The sequence below is a fragment of the Vombatus ursinus genome, unplaced genomic scaffold (assembly GCF_900497805.2).
Source record: "Vombatus ursinus unplaced genomic scaffold, bare-nosed wombat genome assembly UNPS02014831.1, whole genome shotgun sequence".
NCBI lineage: Eukaryota > Metazoa > Chordata > Mammalia > Diprotodontia > Vombatidae > Vombatus > Vombatus ursinus.
The window spans coordinates 1,025,164-1,046,888 of NW_020954609.1; the positions used below are offsets into that span (position 1 = coordinate 1,025,164).

The 21,725-nt window shown below is 44.2% G+C and overlaps 1 protein-coding gene across 5 annotated transcripts in view; it reads left to right on the forward strand.

The window, feature by feature from the left end:
* The window catches only part of IKBKG (inhibitor of nuclear factor kappa B kinase subunit gamma), a 42,578-nt gene that overhangs the window by 3,907 nt on the left and 16,946 nt on the right, over positions 1-21,725 (forward strand). For 3 of the 5 annotated variants that reach the window (XM_027838920.1, XM_027838924.1, XM_027838922.1), the window contains exons 2-6: positions 6,875-7,077; positions 12,252-12,445; positions 16,351-16,542; positions 18,143-18,204; positions 21,496-21,555. In XM_027838920.1, coding sequence (XP_027694721.1) covers positions 6,891-7,077; positions 12,252-12,445; positions 16,351-16,542; positions 18,143-18,204; positions 21,496-21,555 — 695 coding nt within the window. In that variant the 5' untranslated portion in view covers positions 6,875-6,890. Of the gene's footprint in view, positions 1-3,471; positions 3,503-6,874; positions 7,078-12,251; positions 12,446-16,350; positions 16,543-18,142; positions 18,205-21,495; positions 21,556-21,725 lie in introns of those variants that run through there. The other 2 variants (XM_027838921.1, XM_027838923.1) reach the window with 2 other exon arrangements.

Consider the following 21,725-nt stretch of genomic DNA (forward strand, 5'->3'; position numbering starts at 1 on the left):
ACCAGTTGTAGCTATTACTATTAAGTTCCTACTGTGTGCCAGACACAGTACTAAGTGCTAGGGTTACAAAAAGAGGCAAAAGATAATCCCTGCCCTCTAGGAGCTCACAGTCTAATGGGGAGACAACATAAAAACAGATATGTACAATCAAGTTATATACAAGATTAATAGAAAATAACAGAGGGAAAGCACTGGCATTAAGTGGGGTTGGGAGAGGCTTCCTGTGGGAAGGTGGGATTTTACTTGAGACTTAAAGAAAACCAGAGAGGTTAGTAGTCAGAGTAGAGGGCAGAAAGTGTTCCAGTCAGGGGAAACAGTCGAGAAGAATGCCTGAAACCCAGAGATGGAAGGCCTTGTTCATGGAAAAGCCAGGAGACCAGTGTCACTGGATCAAAGAATACATATTGGGGAGTAAGGTATAAGAAGACTGGAAAGGTAGGAGGGGGCAGGTTATGAAGAGCTTTGAATGGCAAACAGATCATTTTGTCTTTAATCCTGGAGGCAATAGAGAGCCACTGGAGTTTTATCCATTTTGGGGGGGGGGGGCGGGGTGACATAGATCTGAGCTTAAGGAAAATCAATTTAGTGGCTGGGTGGGGGTTAGAGTGGATTAGGGAGAGATATGAGTCAGGCAGACCCCCCATCCCCAACCAGGCTATTGCAATAGTCCAGGTGTGAGGTGATGAGGGCCTGAACAAGGGTAGGGGTAGTATCAGAGGATAGAAAGGGGCATGTAGGAGAGATGCTGCAGAGGTGAAATCACCAGGCCTTAATTGTGAGCTCCTTGAGGACAGGGGCTGTTTTTTGCCTTTCTTTGTACCCTCAGCGCTTAGCACAGTGCCTGGTGCATGGTAGGTGCTTAATACGTATTTATTGAAGTAAGCCTTGGCACCAGCTTGGATGTGGGGAGTGAGAAAGAGTGAGGAGTCAGGGATGACTTCAAGGTTAGAAGCCAGCAGGACAGATGCCCTCGACAGTAAGAGTGGTTAGGAGAAGGGGTGGGGAATGGCTGGGGGGAAAGATAATGAGTTCAGTATAATAATGAAGTCCACTAGAGACTTTCCTCTTTTTGGCTCCTCTACCTTTTGAAATTATTAAGTGAAGTCAGGAAGTTATTTGCTGCCCTGCTTTTGGCAGAGAGGGTCCCCAGCAGATGTTTGGGTGATTGGAATATCCAATTACTCTTGTGCTGTGTACCACCACGTACTCTGTTTCCCAAACCCCTTCTCTAGCTCCTTTCTGTCCAGGTGGTCTTGGATTACAAAATTGCTTCTGTTCTTTTGGTCTTCACACAAATATTGTCCACTATGTTTGTCCCTCTGGTCTCTGCATTTCCTCACAAGTATATCTTCTGCAGTGCTGCCCCCTCTCTCCCTTCTCCTGTACCTTTGACCTTCTCCTGAGGCTTCTTGCAGAATGCTGCCTAATGCAGGAAGCTGAGCCAAGAAGAACAACCCAAACCCCAGTGCATTGGCTTAAGGCTAAGGTGAACCAATATGCTGGATGAGAGAATTAGGGTCTGCAAAGATCTTAGGACTCTGGAGCCACGTGTCACATCTACTGAATAAGAAAGATGAGAAGGTAGTTGCTTTGACATTTTAGTTCAAGATACCTTTGAGATAGTTAAAATCCAGCTTGCAAGGTGGGACTGGAGCTCAGGAGAGTGAATACGACTGGTTATTAAGATCTTGGAGTCATCTGCATAGAGATAATTCAAGTCTTGGGGGCTGTTGGGGTCACCATGTAGAGATAAGAGAAGAAACCCTTGGCATAAAGTTGGGGAGCAGCCACAGGTAGGGGTCACGAAGGAGATTGAGAAGGAATGATTTGACAGGTAGAGGAAGAACCCAGTGAGAGCAGTGGTGTAAAAACCCAGAGAGGGCAGAAAGAATCCAGGAGGAGAGGGTGATCTACAGTGTCTAAGGCAACAGAGAGGTCATGAAGAGTGAGGAATGCCAACTGACTATGGGATTTGGCAATTTAGAGATCATTGGAACTTTGGAAAGAGCAGTTTCAGTTGACTATGATGTCACAAGCCAGATGGCAAAGGGTTGAGAAGTGAGAGCAGAGGAAGTGGAGGCATAGTTTGGATATTGTTCAAGCAGAGACAGGAAAGGATATCATACAGGTGGGATCCTGGACTGCATGCCCAGGAGGTGGCCTACTGGCTCTGTAGTCAGTGCCAGCTTAAACATGTCCTCTCTGAGCAACTCACTAGTTGTACAACCTGAAGGGAATCATTTGACTTTCCTGGGCCTGTTTTCTAGTCTGTGAAATGAGAGGAGCTTAGACTTGATGGCTTCAGAGGTTGGAGGATCCCTTGACCCTCTGAGGTCACAGGATTTTGTGTTTTTACTACGTAGTCCCCAAACAGTCTTTTTGAGCTCTGGCTTAATCATTTGCAGAGAATTTAATAAACAAATCCGTATTCTCATGAAACAGATAAAGTGTGGGGGATGATGATTTATCACCAGAGGATTGTCTCCTTTAAAAAAGGATTTTCCACAGAGTTCTTTTTAATCACGAACTCCTTAAGTGCATTTACAATTTGATTTGTGCCCAGTTCTTTCCCTAGGAACATGTCTTATAGAATGTCAGGTATACATATAATTAAAGAGTTATAGGATCTTTGTGTTGGAAGGAACCTTAGAAGTGATCTGATCCAAGCTCCCACCTTGAAATAACTCACATTTATATAGGGCTTTAAGGTTTGCAAAGGATTTTTTTCACAAGACTCCTATGATGCAGGTACTCTAGGGATTATCACCCTCATTTTACAAATAAGGAAACCAGACTCTAGAGTTAAAGTGTCTTGCCCAGGGGTGTCACATAGCTGTTGTTTGTAGTGAGATTCAGAACCAGACTTTTGACTTCAGGCTTACCCTTTTCAATAGGTTATAGTGCCTTTCAAAAATGTTCATGCTGGATAGCCTAGACAGGTGGCTTGAGAGTTCATTGTGTTAAGTAATAGCCTGGTCCACTACTGGGCAGCTCTAATTAGAAAGTTTTTGTCTCATCAGTGGAATATTGGAGGAGGTGTTCAGAGTCTGATGCCTTGTAAAGTTCTTTCCAACTATGAAGAGCCTCTGACCTCCCCTTCTAAGTCCTACCTAATGACACCTCAAGCAACACAAAACAAGTATCCTTCTCCTATATATCCTTCAAATGACTGTCCTCCTAAGTCGTCTTTTCTTTCTTTCTCTTTTTTTAAAATAAATTTTAATTGATATCTTTTGTTGTTATCATCACCACACTTTCCCCCAGTATCCCTCTCCCTCCCAGAGAGCCATCCTGTGTAATATAGTATTTCCAGGTCTGTTTTTATCTAGACCTCTTCTCACTTCTTTTCATATAACAGGTTTTTTTTTGTTTTTTTTTTAAACCTCTCATCATTCTGATGATTGAGGCAACTAGGGGGCCCAGTGGATAGAGCAGTGGAGCTGGAATAAAGAAGACTTGTGTTCATATGTGGCTTCAGATACTTACTGGCTGTGTGACCCAGGTTTGCCTCAGTTTCCTCATCTGTAAAATGGAGATAGTAATAGTACCTGTGTCCCAGGGTTGTTGTGAGGATCAAATGGGATCATATTTGTAAAGCATTTAGTACCTGGCATGTAGTGAGTGCTATCTAAATGTTGTTGTTAATATCATTATTACTATTATTATTGTCATTATTATTATTAATCTTCCTCCTCTAATCCAACCCAATCCAGTAAGCATTAATTGAGCACCTTCGATATACTGGACACTATGCGAGGTACTAGGAATATAAACACAAAATGAAAAACAGTACCCACTCAAGGAGTTTGCAGGAATATGTCTTGAGACATAGCCTGGTTTGTTCTTATTCCTTTTTTTTTTTTAATTTTTTATTATTTTTTAAAATAAATTTATTTATTTTTAGTTTTCTACATTCACTTCCACAAGATTTTGAGTTCCAAATTTTCTCCCCATCTCTCCCCTTCCCCACCCCAAGATGGCATGCATCCTGAATACCCCTTCCCCCAATATGGCCTTTTCTTTTATCACTCCCCCCCAATCCCCTTCCCCTTCTATTTTCTTATAGGGCAGGACAGATTTTTATACCTCGTTGCCTGTATATCTTATTTCCCAGTTGCATGTAAAAACAATTTTTAACATTTGTTTTTAAAACTTTGAGTTCCAAATTCTCTTTCTTCCTCCCTCCCCACCCGCCGTCATTGAGAAGGCAAGCAACTTGATACAGGTTATACATGTGTAGTCATGCAAAACACTTCCATAGTAGTCATGTTGTAAAAAACTAACTATATTTCCCTTCATCCTATCCCACCCTCCGTTTATTCTGTTCTCTCCTTTGACCCTGTCCCTCCTCAAAAGTGTTTGCTTCTGATTACTCCCTTCCCCAATCTGCCCTTCCTTTTATCACCGGCCCCATCCCCTTTCTTCTTGTTTTCCTGTAGGGTAAGATAGATTTCCATACCCAATTGAGTGTGTATGTTATTCTCTCCTTAAGCCAAATCCGATGAGAGTAAGATTCACTCATTCCTTCTCACCTTCCACCACTTCCCCTCCATTGTAAAAGCTTTTTCTTGTCTGTTTTATGTGAGATAATAAGTCTCTTATGATTTCTCTTTCTTGTTTACCTTTTCGTGCTTCTCTTGAGTTATGTATTTGAAAGTCAAATTTTCTATTCAACTCCAGGATTTTCATCAAGAATGCTTGAAAATCCCCTATCTCACTGAATGTCCATTTTTTCCCCTGAAGGATTATACTCAATTTTGCTGGGTAGGTGATTCTTGGTTTTAATCCTAGCTCCTTTGCCCTCTGGAATATCATATTCCAAGCTCTCTGGAGGATCCCTTAATGCAGAAGCTGCTAAATCTTGTGTTATCCTGATTATCCACAGTACTTGAATTGTTTCTTTCTGGCTGCTTGCATTATTTTCTCCTTGACCTGGGAACTCTGGAATTTGGCTATAATATTCCTAGGAGTTTTCCTTTGAGGATCTCTTTCAGGAGGTGATCAGTGGATTCTTTCCATTTCTGTTTTACCTTCTGGTTCTAGAATATCAGGGCAGTTTTCCTTGACAATTTCTTGAAAGATGATGTCTGGGTTCTTTTTTTTATCATGGATGTCAGGTAGTCCAATGATTTTTAAATTATCTCTCCTGGATCCATTTTCCAGGTCAGTTGTTTTTCCAGTGAGATAGTTCACATTGTTTTCTATTTTTTCATTCTTTTGGTTTTGTTTTATAATTTCTTGATTTCTCAAAGTCATCAGCTTCCATTTGCTCCATTCTAATTTTTTTTTTTTTTTGGTGTGAGGCAATTGGGGTTAAGTGACTTGCCCAGGGTCACACAGCTAGTTAAGTGTCAAGTGTCTGAGGTCGAATTTGAACTCAGGTCCTCTTGACTTTAAGACCAGAGCTTTATTCCATTCTAATTTTTAAGGAAGTATTTTCTTCAGTGAGCTTTTGGGCTTCCTTTTCCATTTGGTCAGTTCTGCTTTTTAAGGTGTTCTTTTCCTCATTGGCTTTTTGGACCTCTTTTGCCATTTGGGTTAGTCTATTTTTTAAGGTGTTATTTTCTTCAGTATTTTTTTGGGTTTCCTTTAGCAAGTTGTTGACTTATTTTTCATAATTTTCTTGAATCACTCTCAGTTTCTCTTCCCAGTCTTTTCTCTACTTCTCTTACTTGCTTCTCAGAATCCTTTTTAATCTATTCCATGGCGTGGGACTGATTTCATATTTTTCTTGGAGGCTTTGTATGTAGGAGCTTTGACTTTGTTGTCTTCTTCTGGTCGTATGTTTTGATCTTCTTTGCCACCAAAGAAAGATTCTATAGTCTGAAGGTTTTTTTTTTTTTTTTTGGCGCTGTTTGCTAATGTTCCCAGCCAATTACTTGAGTTTTAAACGCTTTGTTAAGGTAGGGGTCTGCTTCCAGTGTGGAGAATGTACTGTCCCAAGCTTCAGGAGTTTTGTGCAGCTGTTTTCAGAGAGACTTCTAGGGACCTGTAAATTTTCAGTTTTTCCAAGGTGGTCTGATCAAAGGTGAGGTGTTTACTCCTTTCCTGACCTGTGCTCTGGTCTGTGTGAGCACAAGCACTCTTTTCTGCCTTGGAACTGTGAGGAGGATTCCCTTTCCACCGTTGCCACAAGCTCCACTACGCCAACACTCCTTCTCGCCCCAGGACCTCCACCTAAGACTGTGACCCGGATGCAAGCCGCAGGCAGAGCAAGAAAATCCTGCCTCAGCACCAGCAGAGAGATCCCTGCAATCCCCCTCTAATCAGCCACTTGATCCCCTCTACCATCTGTGGGTTGAGAGCTCTGGAAACAGCTGCTGCCCTGGGGCTGCACCAGGACTGGGGCTGGACCACTCTCTTTTCTCACCCAGGTCCGACAGACCTTTCCTACTGACCTTCTAAGTTGTCTTTGGCATTTGTGAGTTGAGAAGTCTGGAAACCACTATAACTGCTAGTGATTCAGTCCCCTGAGACTTGCTCCAGGTTTGCTGATACCTACTCTATCTTTGCCTGCACAGCCCATGCTGAACTGTGCCCCTCTCCCAGCCTGGCACAACAGATCTTTCCTGTCAACCATGCAGGTTGTCTTGGGCTGGAAATTTGTTTCACTCTGTCTTTTTGTGCATTCTGCTACTCTAGAATTTGTTTAGAGTCATTTTTTACAGATGTCTAGAGGGGTTTGGGGGAGAGCTCAAGCAGGTCACTGCTTTTACTCGGCCATCTTGGCTCTGCCCCCCTGTTCTTATTCTTTTTCAAATGAACCCGGGATTGGGTACAGTAAGAAAATTCTTTTTCAGATATGTACAATAATACCTGTCAGGTTTCCCATGAATCATAATATAGATCTTATGCCCTGGATTTTTTCTTTCAGGCACTGAACTAATTGAATGAACGGGCATCATTGCAAGAGTCAGCCTAGTGAGATGGTACAGCCCAACGGGGGTCCATCAGGAGATTACGAGACCCTTGGTGAAGGGTCTTCCCTGGGGAAGTCAGCCATGCTGCATCTCCCTTCCAACCAAGTCTCTCCGGAGGCCCTCCAGCGCTTCTTGGAGGAGAACCAAGAGCTCAGAGGTGAGTGCCTGATGGCTTAGGGTCAAGGTCCTCGATGTTTTTGCATGGAGGAGCTAGTCTATGCAAGTGAAGCCTTGGGATCTATGAGACTGAGGTGGGGATGCCAGAGAAAAGTCCAGGATGGGGCCTGGCCATATCTCTGTTCCCTTTCCAGTAGGAGTTAGGAACCTGTAAACTTGCTTTTTTTTTTTTTTTTAATATTTTGATAAATGCATTTCGATGCAGTTGGTTTCTCTTAAAATCTTTTGCATTTTATTTTATGCATTTATTTTTCGAGAGTCTATAGGCTTCACCAGACTGCTAACAGAGTCTGGGATAGAAAAGAAGGGTGAGAGTCACTTTCTTGCTCTAGCTCCTGTGGCCAACCACATTGAAATATAATTGACTATTTAGGGACCTCTGAGTTAGTGGGTGGAATTGCCTTCTTCAAAAAGCTTTATTGGTGACTGATGCCTGTTTGTTTTATACCAGTCATTTCTTGATTTACATGTCCTTTCTGTCCTCCCAAATATCTCCATTGAATGTTGCCTTGTTGAAAACGTGATGGATACTTCAACTATTGAACCCATTTTGCCCCTCTAGTCCTCCATTTCTCTATGGGAAGGAAGGAGGTATGTTTCACCTTCTCTTCTCTCATTGTATTTCAGCTGTAAGTTCAGCTGCCTCTTTGTGTTACTTTCACTTTCTTGATTGTAGTCATGATGTCTGTTGTTCTCGTGGCTCTGTTTACTTTGCTCTTTGCTCATGAGTTAATAATCATACACATCTTCCCATGTTTTTCAGATTCCTCACATTTGTAGTTTCTTATGATTTAGTAGTATTCCATTACAGTGGAATCCATCATATTCACATTTAATTGACCTGAATTCAACTCTACATGCCAAGCAGAAAATAAAAGAAAATTACAGTTGACATGATGTAGGTGGAAGGTCTCTCATTGAACCTGTTGAGTGTATACTCTAGAATGAGCCTGAGATGGGAGACTGAATCTTTTATTCCCACAGTTGGAGCTCAGGCCCTATGAGTCTTTCACAACCTCTTGCCCCAGTGACTGATTCTAGGACCTCCTCTCCATCATAGCCATAGGCAATCTCTTCAGTCAGTCATTGTGCATTAACTAACTACCTGCTGTGTGCCTAGGCATTGTGTGAGTCACTGGGGGTACAAAGGTCAAATGAAATGGGGTGGGGTGGGTGGCAGGAGCCAGTATTCCAAGAGTGGAAATGGCATTCATATTCATAGACACATATGCATATGTATCTATGTGTATCTATATATGTGTGTGTATACAACATACAAAACACCATGTGATAAGAGAAAGGTGTTGGGAGAGATACCGGGGATGTGGGAAGGGGAAGATAGTACTGGCTAAGGGGTGGAACTTGAGCTGAGCATTGAAAGAAACCAGGGCTTCCACAAGACACAGATGGAGAAAGAGTACATTCCAGGTACTATAGGGAGGGGAGATGGAGTGTCATGTGTGAGGAGCAAGAAGAAGGCTGCTTGGGCTAGGTCACAGAGCATTGTGTAATAAGGCTAGAAAGGTAGACTTCAGCTTGAAATACTAAAAAGATGAGTTGTTATTTGATCTTGAAGGAGCTCTAAGGAGTCAGCTGGGTTTTGAGTAGGTGCTGTGGCATGCTCATATTTATGCTTTAGGAAAATCATTTGGATAGTTTAGGCTGGTAGGGTTAAAGAGAGGGATGGCCTTTGTCCTGGTCAGCAAGAAGTCCCCTGCTAAGTTCCATTGATCTTGTGTCCTCTCTTGGCCCCTTGGTAAAGCAGGAAGAAGAAATAATGACTTTTGGGGCTAGGGTGATCATTCTCTAACAACCCTTATGCACATTTCCTTCTGAAGCCTTTCCAAAAGTATTGTTTCCCCTCATTAGTTTTCCTGCCAGCTACTATGTCTTGACCTGTTTTGGTGTTCCGTTTGAAAGTAAGTTTTGGTTCCAATCTCTTTCAGTTTAGTTGGACATAGGGAAAAAATAATATTTTCATTCAGTTATTGCTGCAGCAACAGTCTCAGATGGATTTGTCCTCTTGATTTAGGGTGCCTTCTTTTAAACTTTGAAATTTAAAGAGACCCTGGGCCCTTTTCAACTACAATTGTTTAAAGAAACTGTATTGAACCTGATGGACAATTTAAGGGATTTTCCGGGATAATTTTGACAAGCTTGATTGTACCAACTTGGAATCTATCCTCTCCCCTCCCTATCTAAGATGCCACTGTTTTACATCCCTGTTCTGTAGTTCTTTTGATCATTCTCTGATCCACTTTGTTTTCACTTGTTTACTACCAGAAATAGTTGTGTTACAGACATCTTAGTATATATGGATACTTCCTTTTTGTCTTTGACCTCGTTGGGTATGTATGGTCCACAGCAGAATCACTGAGTCACAGAGGGTGATCGATCCATTTAGTGACTTTCCTGTCATAATTCCAAATTGCTTTCTGGAACGGTTCAACCAATTCTTGACTCCATTAACAGTGCGTTATTGTGCCTGTCTTCCCATGAACTCACCCCCATTAACTTTTCCTGTTTTTTTAAATTATGCTGGTCAATTTGATGAGTGAGAGGTGAAACTTCAGGGTTAGTTTCATGTGCATTTCTCTTATTGACGATTAGGAGCATTTTCAAATTCATTATTGATAGTTTGCATTTCTTTTGAAAACTCTTCTTTGTCTTTTGGGTGATGACTCTTTGTAATTTCTTTGAAACACAGTTTAAAAAGACAAACTTTCTCCTGGGATGATGAATGCTGAGAGATGATATGAGTTTATAAAGACAAGTTTTTATGGGAGGAATGCAAAGGGTGAAAGAACTTTGGGCTTCTTTACCCAGTTGTGGAATATTAAAATTGAGGGGAGGAACCCTCCTGAAGTTTTCGGAAACTAGGAAAGAGTAGTGATATGGTATGGAGGCAAGACTCAGGGAATGGGAATCAGGAGACTTGGGTCCTAGTACAGACTGCTGCCATTGTCTAATGGTGAGACCTTGGGCAAATTCCTTCGATGATCTGGAAGTGAATCTGTGATCTGTAAAGGGAAGGAGTTGTGTCAGACAGCTAGTGAAACCTTGCTCCTGGAGGCAGAGTCAAGATGGTTGAGTGAGAGGAAGCATTTTAGTCCAGTTCAACCAGCTCTACCTTGACAAAAATCTAGAAAATATACCAGTCTGGATTCTGATTAGAGAAAGCCCAGAAAAAAAATCACAGTCACTTTTCCAGCGCAGGGCAGCCTAGGAAGCTAGATGGAGAAGTCTGAGAGGTCTGTGGACACTGGGGCAGGGACTGGTCAGGAGCACAGCCCAGCAACAGTTGCAGCAAGCATTCAGTGTCCAGGGACTGATGGGCATGAGGACCCAGACAGGACACCAGGGCAGGAAGCATCAAGACAGAAAAAGATCCCAGGGGGTCCCTGAACTAGCACTGGGTGCAGGAACAGGGACCATCTAACACCTCTATAGCCACCACCCAGTTCCAGGTGTCAGATCCAAGGCAGAGAGGAGCGGTCATGAGTGTGGGCATCAGCTGTGTACTGAGCAAGGAACATGTTGCAGAAATGTACCTGTGTCAGACTAGGGAAAGGGGTATTCAGAATGCATGCCATCTTGGGGTGGGGGAAGGGGTGAGATGGGGTGAAAATTTGGAACTCAAAATCTTGTGGAAGTAAATGTTGAAAACTAAAAATAAGTACATTTTTAAAAAAAGAAAAAGAAGTGTACCTGTGTGGCTCTGATCCCAGGGGCAGAGCAGCAACTCATTTCTAGCCTTTCACCCAGTACCATAAACCTGTAGTGGGATAACCAGGTCAGGAGTCCCAGACCAAAGGGGAGCCTCCCAGCATGCCAGTAGTGACTGAGTCCAGCAACTATCTGCTGAAATTCCCAACCAGGGACAAGTCAATAGACTCAAACGTGGGTCAGGAACTTGCAGAGCACAGACTAGGGGGGCAGTGAACAGACCTCACCTGGTATCACTGTACTTTGAGCTGTGAAAACTGCAGCAGGACATGATAACAATAACTAGTAATAATAATGACTAACATCTATATAGTGCTTTAGATGCACTCAGCACTATGCCAAGTGATTTACAATTATCTCATTTGATCCTTATGACCCTGGGAGTAGGCGCTGTTATCATCCCTATTTTACAGTTGAGAGAAGGATGCAGACAGATGAAGTGACTTCCTGAGGTCACACAGCTAGTAAGTATCTGAGGTGGGATTTGAATTCAGGTCTTCCTGACTCCAGGCCCAGTGCTCTGTGTATTCTTGCACCACTCGGCACCCTCCAAAGAGAATTTGATTCAAGGGCCTCTGTGCCCTAAGAGAGGTACAAAATTTGAATAAGACATGGCCTCTGTCTTTAGTGAATTTGCAGTCTAATGGGGAAATAAATCAATAGAAATAATAATAACTAACGTATGTGATGCTTTGCTTTATATATATTATCTCATTTGAGCTTTACAATAACCCTATAAGGTAAGTATCTTCATTTTACAGAATAGGCAACTGAGAAAAGAAAGTCACATGCTCATAATCACACAACTAGGAAATATCAGAGGTAGGATTTGAACCTAGGTCTTCCTGACTCTGCATCTAATTCTTGCCCACTATTGACAATCCCCAGTCCATTAAGTGCATTGGAAAATTACAAAATAAAGTGCTATGACAGGGTCCAAGGGGGAAGCTCATTGCCATATTCTATACCACAGGACCCCAGGTGTTGAATTGGAAGCTTGCTCATTTTGCAGATGTGGGGAATCAAGGAAGGTTTTCTGGAAGAGTTGACAATTGAATTGGGCTTTAAAAGATGAATTGGAATTCAGTAAATGAAGAGAGGTAGTTCCAGTTTGTCTGGAGCATAGTATAACATTCAGGGAGGAGACTAATATGAGGCAGGGCTGGAGAGGCCAGCACTCCTAGGATCTTAGCTCTAGAGCTGGGAGGTACCTTAGGGGCCATCCAAATTCACCCCTCATTTCATGGATAAGGAAACTGAAGTTCAGACAGTTCAAGTGATTTGTCCAAGGTAATGCAGCTAGTAAGTGCCAGAGCCAGAATTTGAACCCAGGTCCTCTTGATTCCAAATTCATCATCCTTTCCTTGAAACCACATCACCTTCCTTTTAGTTCTGATTTTTTGATTTTATGATCTGTGGTGTTGGCAGATGCCTTACGACAGAGCAACCACATGCTCCGACAGCGTTATCAAGAGTTCCTGAACTTCCAAGCCAACCAGAAGGAAGAGAAGGAGTTTCTCATGAGAAAATTTCAGGAGGCTAGGAAACTGGTGGAGAAGCTAAACATGGAGAAGCTGGAGCTGAAGAGACAGAAGGAGAAGGCACTGCAGGAAAGCGAGCAGGTACAGAGGTGCTGGGAGGGGGAGATCTGGTCTCTTAAAGGAAAGTCTGAGGCACCCCCTACCCCAACCCATCCATGGAATCCAGAATCAGCTCAATAAACTTGGCCTTGGCTCTAGGCCAAATGCCCCCCCTCCTCTTATGGTCATGAAGGAACTATTGTCCTTGGAGCATTCTGATTCTTCTCAGTGTGGTGCTAAACATGAGGGGAATGGGGAGAACCCTGCCAAGGATCTTCAGGATGCTCCCTGAAGTGGTAAGGACATTGCGAGGGGCTAGGCCTAGGTGAGGAGTGGGGTCCAGGGCTCTCTGGAAGGCTTTGGAGCAGAGATGGTGATTTGGGGCATGGAGTCTGACCTGGGAGGGCATGGTTTTTTGTAAACCTTCCCATTCGTTCTTGTTAACCAGGCAGTGGGGCTTGCTTTTTGTTTTTGCTGAAAGATTTATTTGTACTTAGGAAATTAAATGCTAAGGGGAGTGTGGGGTGTTTTTAGTGCCTTTTCCTAGGAGGGGATCACTGATACCTCTGATTAATCATCCGATCTTTTCAGGTTGGTAAACCCCAGCATTCAGATAGTGAGTGCTCCATTTAGTTAGTGTTGATCTGGAATGGCTTCTAGATGTGCTTAGTAAGGAGTCACCTGCCCAGAGGGTGGTGATCTATTGTCCAAGGCTACTTTGAGGCAGCATTAAGTCAGGAAGACTTGGGTTCTAGTCCTGGATCTTCCATTTGTGCCTCTCAGTACCCTAGGTGACTCTCTCTTTTGTGACACTTACTGGGGAGTTGCAAATTTGCATTGGTGGAGTTCTCCAAGGTGCCGAGGTCACAAGATTGAAAGTTGGGTGATGGTTGTTGTTATTTATTAACAAGGCCCAGCATAGTAACTTAGATGCTTAAAAATGTCTACTGAATTGAAGGTTTAGATCCATTCAGGGATGCGACATTTTTGATAGGCTATTTGATTTAAAGTAATTTCTGCAACCCAGGAAGGAAATTTACAGATGGGGGGGTCCCTTCTTTCTCTAAATCTTATGGTTACCACCTCCCCTCCTCCCATTTTATAGATGGGAGAACTGAAGCCAAGGGAGGTGAAGAGGCTTGCTCAAAGTCATGGGGCCTTGGTGTGGAGGGTGACTACCCCCTGTGAGTGGCCTAGGCTTTGATGATGGCCCACTGACCTTTCTGATGTTTTTAAGCATTAAGGTAGAGCTTTGTAGACTCTTCTTCCCGCGTTGTCCTTTCTAGCGCACTGCTCTAAGAATGGACCAGCTTTATGTGAGGAGGTAAGCACCCCTATTCTTCTGAACAGGCCTTGTGGGTGGAGACCAGGGCTGCAGCATTATCCACAAATTCTCATTAGGTGCCTCTGGGTATAGGGCCCTGGTCCTGGGACACAGAGAGGTAGAAGACTGTAGTCCTGGCATTAGACCAGACCTAGGAGACACAGCAAGGTCTAGCTGTACCAAGGTAGCATCTGCTAGGTACCATATAAGGACAAAGGGGCTCAATATTGCTGTACAGAGAGGCCACTAGGGGGCACCACAGTACACAGAGTGCCTGTAGGTCTGGACTCAGGAAGACCTAAGGTCAAATCGGCCTCAGACACTTCCTGCCATGGGACTCTGTGAAAGTCACTTAACCCTTCTTTGTCTCAGTTTCTCCATCTGTAAAATGAGGATAATAACAGCATCTACATCCCAGGGTTGTTGTGAGGATCAAATGAGATAAGATTGGTAAAGTGCGTTGCAAACTTTAAAGTGCCATAGAAGTGCTAGTTCTCATTATGGAGCTGGGTTCTTCCTGGGTTTTAGGCCTAGCTACTTGCCACTATTTGCATCATCTTGGGCAAGTCCCCTCTCTCTGGGCCCATTTTATCTGTGAAGGGATTACACTAGATGAGCATAAAGCCCCTTCCAGTTATTTATTTTTTAGTTTTAGATTTTTATTCTGAACTTAAACACCAAAAAAGCAGCATTTTCCATATACCCAGTAGAATGCAAAAAAGAGGACTGATTGTGTGTGAAACCATGAATCTCCATTTCATACTGATTACTTTAAAATATGTATGTGTGTATATAAAAAAATTCACGTTACTTTCAAAACTTTTTGGCCTATCTGCTTCCTTCTGTTCTCTTCTGTGCATTAAAAAAAATATTTCAGTGGCTCTCTTTTTTTTGCATCATTACTGCTAATTCCTTCCCCTCAACCCCTTGTAACATACATTAATTTTTAAGGCGCTATTTTCTTTGGTAATGTTTTTGTACCTCTTTTACCATTTGGCCAATTCTGATTTTATGGAGTTATTTTCTCCAATAATATTCTGTACCTCTTTTACAAAGCTGTTAATTCTCTTTTTATAACTTTCTTCCATAGCTCTCATTTCTTTTTCCATTTTCCCCTCTACTGCTCTTATTTGATTTTTAAAATAATTTTTTTGCTCTTTTGAAAAAGTCTTTAAGGAATTTTTGTTAGACTAGTGTCCCAGCTATATTTTCTTTGGGCCTTTACTTGTTCATATTCCTAATTCATTGTCTTCTTCTGTCTTGAGTTTCCCTATTACTGTAATAGCTCTTTATGGTCAGGTTCTTTTTTTGTTGTTTGCTCATTCTTCCAGCGTCCTTCCTGACTTTGGACTTGGTGTTAGAGCTAGACTCTGTGCACTTCAGTGGGGGCTGGGGGGAATGTCTCGCCTGGGCTTCTGTCCTCTTCCATCCTTCTGCTGCTTTCATAGCTCTGGTGAGATCTGGGGTGAGGTCTGTTCACTGCCCTCCTAGTCTGTGCTCTGCAAGTTCCTGACCCAGGCTTGAGTCTATTGACTTGTCCCTGGTTGGGAATTTCAGCAGATAGTTGCTGGACTCAGTCACTACTGGCATGCTGGGAGGCTCCCCTTTGGTCTGGGACTCCTGCCCTGGTTATCCCACTGCAGGCTTATGGTACTGGGTGAAAGGCTAGAAATGAGTTGCTGCTCTGCCCCTGGGATCAGAGCCACACAGGTACATTTCTGCAACATGCTCCTTGCTCAGTACACAGCTGATGCCCACACTCATGACCGCTCCTCTCTGCCTTGGATCTGACACCTGGAATTGGGTGGTGGCTATAGAGGTGCTCGATGGTCCCTGTTCCTGTCTTGATGCTTCCTGCCCTGGTGTCCTGTCAGGGCCCTCAGACCTGTCAGTCCCTGGACACTGGAATGCTTGCTGCAACTGTTGCTGGGCTGTGCTCCTGACCAGCACCTGCCCCAGTGTCCACAGATCTCTCAGGCTTCTCCATCTAGCTTCCTAGGCTGCCCTAGGCTGGAGAAGTGACTCACTGTGATTTTTTTCTGGGCTTTCTCTAATCAGAATCCAGACTGGTACATTTTCTAGATCTTTGTCAAATCTAGTTCAATCTGGTACAAATTTCAGGGTTTTCCTAGTGTAGGCATGTTGGAGCTGGGAGTCTGCCCAGGCATTTTGCCCTGAAGTCTACTCATTCTAGTTAATAACAATTTCTGAGTAATAGTAAATAAGGTGGGATCAGATTGTGGAGGGCTTCACATACCAGGCCAAGGGACTTGGGCTTGTGTTATGACTAGTGGGAACTATTGACCATTTTTGCCCAGAGAATGAGAGGTGTATGGAAAGAACCCTGGGCGATGGTCTTTGCTTTCTCTGGGATTCACAAAAGTCTATCAGTGCAGCCTGGGCTCTCTAGCATGGCCTGTCAGAATAAATGGGCACAGCAATGTCCTGGTTAAACTCTCTACACCATCATCAGCATGTCTAGTCTTGGCAAATCTTGGCCGTGAAATGGAATTGGGCCTGGTTAGCATTTCAACTAGTATCTTGCCCGAGCATCTTGAGAGCAGCAGGCCTTTCAAAGGTAACCCTGAAGTCCCATCTAATTCAGAGTTTCTGGTTTTATGAGGGTCAGATCCCAGGTGAGACGGAAAGAGAGGCTTTGAGGACCCTGAAGGAGCAGCTTGAAGAGCGTTTGCAACACTTTCAAGAAGCCAATGAAAGCCTCCAGAAGGAGAAACAAGTCCTTCTTCTGGAGAACCAGGAACTGAGGAAGAAAGCAGCTCAAGGCCAAACTGGGGAGACCCAGCTGAAGACAAAGGTAACTTTTGAGCACGTGGGGCTGAGGAGGGCCCAATTGCTCCTTCTTCCTCTGGGAGTGATGCTGACCTGGGTGGCAGGAGCCTAGAGTTCTAGCTTTGGCTCTGCCTCTCACCAGCTGGTGACCTTGGGTGAGTTTTCACCTCTCCTCTTAGAGAAGGAATGGTGTTGAACTAGGTGATCTCCAGGTTTCCTTCCTGCTTTGGGATTCTAGGGTTCTTGTATAAATTCACAGAATTTAGTTCAATGATCATCTAGGCCAGTGCTGGGCTTGTTGAGCCCCCTGATACATTTTACAGTTATAAATACAATAAAACTTGATTTACAAATGTAAAAGCCATTCTTAGGTGGGAGAATTTGGTCCTTGGGCCCTAATTTGCTGACCCTTCATATTGACCGTCCCATAATTGTAAAGATACTATTCGTTCCGCTGTCAGACAGATAAACTGTAGCTAGAGTGGTGCAACTCCGAATCCAGTCAGAATCAGAGAGTTGGAAAGGACCTCAGTGACTACCTAGTCCCACCCATACGCTTACAATGCCCTATAACACGCTTACCGAGTGGTTTTCCAGCCTGTGCTCCAGGACCTCCAGATAGGACAACACAGCATCTCTTGAGACAAGCTGTTCTGCTTTGTAACAACTACATTTGTTAGGCAGTTTTTCCTACATCAAGCCTAAATTGGACATCCCTTCCTCCCACACCCCCATAATCGTTCCTGGCCCTGTTTAGAGCCAGACAGAACAAGTCTAGTCCTTTCTCCACGGAATGGCCCTTCAAATACTTGGCCCCTGCTCTTATGTCCCTCTGAGCCTTCCTTCTCCAGACTAAATACAGCTAGGTGAGGGACTTAAGGCCTGGTAGCCCTCTTCTAGTTCATTTCTAGCTGCTGAACTTCGGATGAGATCTGACAAGGGCCAGGGCCGGTGGCATTATCCCCTCCCTGTTCTGGAATCTCAGTCTCTTCTTAATAATGCAGTGGCCCAGGATGCACTTAGCTCTTTGTGGCTGTCCCAGTTGACTCACACTAAGTTGGTGGTCCCCTATAACACCCCTTGGCCCCTTTCACAATAGTAGCTGTCTTTCTATGCCTCCCCCTTCTTCTGCCTGGAAAGTCAATGGACAAGACTTTATGTTTATCCCTGTTGCATTTCACTTATTAGATTTGGCTGAGCCCTCTGGCCTGCTGTGGTCCTTTTGGATCCTGACCCTGTAAGCCAGTGTGTTGGGTGTCATCTGCAGATTTAAGGAGTGCACACTATCTATGACTTTATCTAAGCCATTGCTTAAAAAGTGATCTGAGTTACTCTGGGAAAGAGGAGGGAGGGAGTGATTCCTGATAGAATAGGGATCCTGTCTGAGAGCTTCGTAGGAGTTAGCTTATGTCCATGCAGTGTCAGGCTTGTCCCCAGACTCAGAGAAGACTCCCTCCTTTGGTCACTAGGAACAGCCATGGTACTTGCTCTGCACAGAGTCTCTTTCAGCCAGGGGTAGATCTGGTTCTGTGAGAGGGAGACCGGATCTGCACATCCCTCAGACATTGCTTACCATGTGTGCGTGCCTACTTGTGTGAAGCCTGGTTTTCTCTTTGGCATTTCAGGACAGTGGGATCCAACCACAAAGACTGCTGGAGACAGAATCTCTGCAAGGGGCAAGCGGCAGGTTAGCATTCCTGCGTTTTAGGGTCGTCTGCTTTCTTTCATATTGTTTTTTGATTGGAATCGGCTCCAAAGTGACCTGGCACAGCCTGTTTCTGGGACTTGGAAGGGGTTTCACAGTAGAACAGCAGGGCTTTATTATAGCAAACATAATTCTCCTAAGGAGAGGCTTCAGATTTCAAACAAGACAGCAGGGAGGGGGATGGAAAGGGGCAATGAGGGAAAAGGGATTCAGGGCAAAAATGTACTTCCTGGGCTCAGTTGCCTGAAGGTGGCAGACGTTGCTGTAACCCAGTCCACTTTGGGCCATAGTAGGAATGGGATTGGGGGATGGCATTACTGGTTACCTGGAGTTGGCACACCCAAATTAGTCTCATTCATTCAATTTGCTTAATAAATTTTTATTAAGTGCTTACTATGTGCCAGATTGGGGCTACAGAAAGAGACAAAAGAGAGTCCCTTCCTCCAAGGAGCTTACAATCTAATGGGGGAAACGGCATGCAAGCAAATAGATAGAAAACAAGCTATGTACATGGTAAATAGGTAAAAATTAACAGAGGGAAGGCACTAGAAGGGGTTGGGGAAGTTAAAGGAAGTCATAGAGGTCAGTAATCATAGAGGAGGAAGGGGGAGTCTGTGTGGGGGTGAGCCAGGGAAAATGTCCGGAGCTGAGAGATGAAGTGTCTTGTTCGTGCAGTGGCTGAGAGTCCAGTGTCACTGGAGCAGAGAATACATATAAGGGAGACTAAAGGGAGGAGGGGGCTAAGTTATGAGGGCTTTGAATGCCAAACAGAGTGTTTTGTATTTGATCCTGTAAGTGATAGGGAGCCACTGGAGTTTATTGAATAAGGCGGGGCAGAGTGGTGACTTGATCAGACCTGAACTTTAGGAAAATCACTTTAGTGGCTGAATAGAACCTGGGCTAGAGGGAGGGGGAGGCTTGAGGCAGGCAGTCTTGGGGTGAGGGTGATGAGGGCCCTGCACTAGATAAGCAGCAGTATCAGAGGAGAGAAGAGGGTATATTTGAGAGATACGGCAGAGGTAACATTGGCAGGCCTTGGTAGGAGCTTGGATATATTGTGGGGGGGAGTGAAGAGTCTAGGATGAATGAAGTTGTGAGCCTGAAGGACTGGAAGCATGGTGCTGCCCTCTACAGTAATAGGGAGGGGAGGAGGATAGGGGGGGAAGATAATGATTTCTGTTTGGGACATGTTGAGTTTCAGATGTCTATTGGACATCCAGATTGAGGTGTCTGAGAGGCAGTTGAAGATGGGAGATTTGAGGTCAGCAGAGAGATTAGGGCAGGACAGGTAGATCTGGTGGTCATTCAATCCATGGGAGCCAATGAGATCCCCAAGTGAAGTAGGATAGAGGGAGGAGAGAAAAGGGTCCAGGGCAGAACTTGAGGGACGCCTATGGTTAAAGGGTGTGATCTGGAGGAGGAGACAGCAGGATTGGTCAGAGGGGTGGGAGGAGAACTAGGAGAGAGGGGTGTCCCCGAGACCTAGAGAGAAGAGAGTGTCCAGGAGGAGAGGGTGATCAACAGTGTCCAAGGCGTCAGAGAGGTCAAGAAGAATGGGGATTGAGGAAAGGCCATTGGATTTGGCAACCAAGATCATGAGTAACTTTGGAGAGGGCAGTTTCAGTAGAATGATGTGGTTGGAAGTGAGATTGTAAGGTGTTAAGAAGAGAACGAGAGAAGAGAAGTTAGAGGCTCTTATCGTAGATGGTCTTTTCAAAATGTTTAGCCCTAAAGGGCAGAAGAGAAATAGGATAAGAGGAACGGATGGATTGATCAAGGGAGGGTTTTTTCTGGATGGGGAGACATAGACATATTTGTAGGCAGTAGGAGTAGACAGGGAGAGATTGAAGATGAGAGTGGAGATGCTAAGAGGGAACGGTCTGTTGGAGGAGACAAGATGGAATAGGATCACTTGAGCAAGTAGAGGGTTTGACCTTGGTAAGGAGTAAGGCTACCTCATCATGTGAGATAGATGATGGAGGAAAAAGGGACAGAAGGCACCTGAGTGATAGGAGATGAGAAAATGAGAGAGGAAGAGGGAGATCATGGTGAACAGTCTTGATTTTTTTCAATAAATATGAAGCAAGGTTTTCAGCTAAGGGCTGGGGGGGGCGGGGGGGGAGCCATGGTAGGTGCTGTCAAATTCTCAGTTTGTCTCAGGTGAGTGGACAGTGGTCTTGTGCAGATGCTGGAGTCATTTTTTTCCTATCCAGGTAGCTCTCTGAGGCCATTAAAGGCTGTGGCTTTAGATAAAAATAATTTTCATTTTAATTGATATGTTTTTGGTTTTAAATCACCTACATTTTCTGATGTCACTCCTCCCTTTTTGTGAGAGCTGTCCCTTATAACAAGGGATAAGGAGAATAAAGTCAGTTACACAAAACTAGTCAGCATATTGAAAAAGTTGGATGTTATGTGCAGTATTCCATATCCATAGTCCCCTACCTCCGCAAAGAAGTAAGAGAAGGTAGAAAGTCAGAAACCAATGTAAGGCTGGTGGGGAAATGCGAGGGATTGGCCACTTTGAGAAACCTAGAAACAGAGAATCCAAGCATGAAATGGAATAAGCATTAAGTGCCTAAGTATGGGCCAGGCACTGTGCTAAATGTTTCACAAACAATATCTCATTTGATAATTATATGGGGGACATGGAAACTTCCAGCAGAGGTAAGAGCAGAACATAGGTGAGGTCCAGAAGTCCCAGGTTTGGGGAATTAGTGGAAGGGCCACTGGCACCCCTGAAACCCTTTTCACATTCAGGCTATTGGCTGTTTCCCATTGGTCCTAGGTGGGGCTTGGGGCTAGAGGAAAGACCCCTCTAGCACCTCTCCTCTTGAAAGGGGTGGGTGAGCCAGCTCAGCTCCTGGCAGCAGAAAGCTGGGTTGGGTCCTGCTTCTTTTGCCAGGACTTCATTGCCTCAGGGGCACCTGGGGGGCACCACAGTGCACAGATCTCTGGGCCTGGAGTCAGAAGACCTGAGTTCAGATATGACTTCAGACACTGACTAGCTGTGTGACCCTGGGCAAGTCACTTCACTTCTGACTGCTTCAGTTTCCCTGTCTGTAAAAATGGGAATAATTATAGCATTTCCCTCACAGGGTTTTTGGGAGGATCAAATGTGAGGATATTGTAAAGTGCTTAGCATAGTACCTGTCACATAGTAGGTGTTTAAATAAATGTTTGTTTCTCCCTCTCCCCCTACCCCCTTTTCTGAGAGGAATTCCAACCATACAGGGCTCATAACAGCTTTTCCTTCTTGTATTTTTCTTTTAGTGGTAGGAGTGAAGATTCAAACGACTTGCTGAAGAAGAAGATGCAGGATGTTGAGAATGAGTGAGTTGTTGGTACAAAAGCTCCAGAGGTTTTTACCCGTTCAGTGGGACAGTCACCTGTACTGGGTCTAAAAGACACCTCTGCCCTGCCCTCTCCTGCCCTGCCCTCCCTCTTTGGTCTTGGATCCCCTGGTACCTTTTGCCACATCATGCCCAGCAGTCCTTGTCATG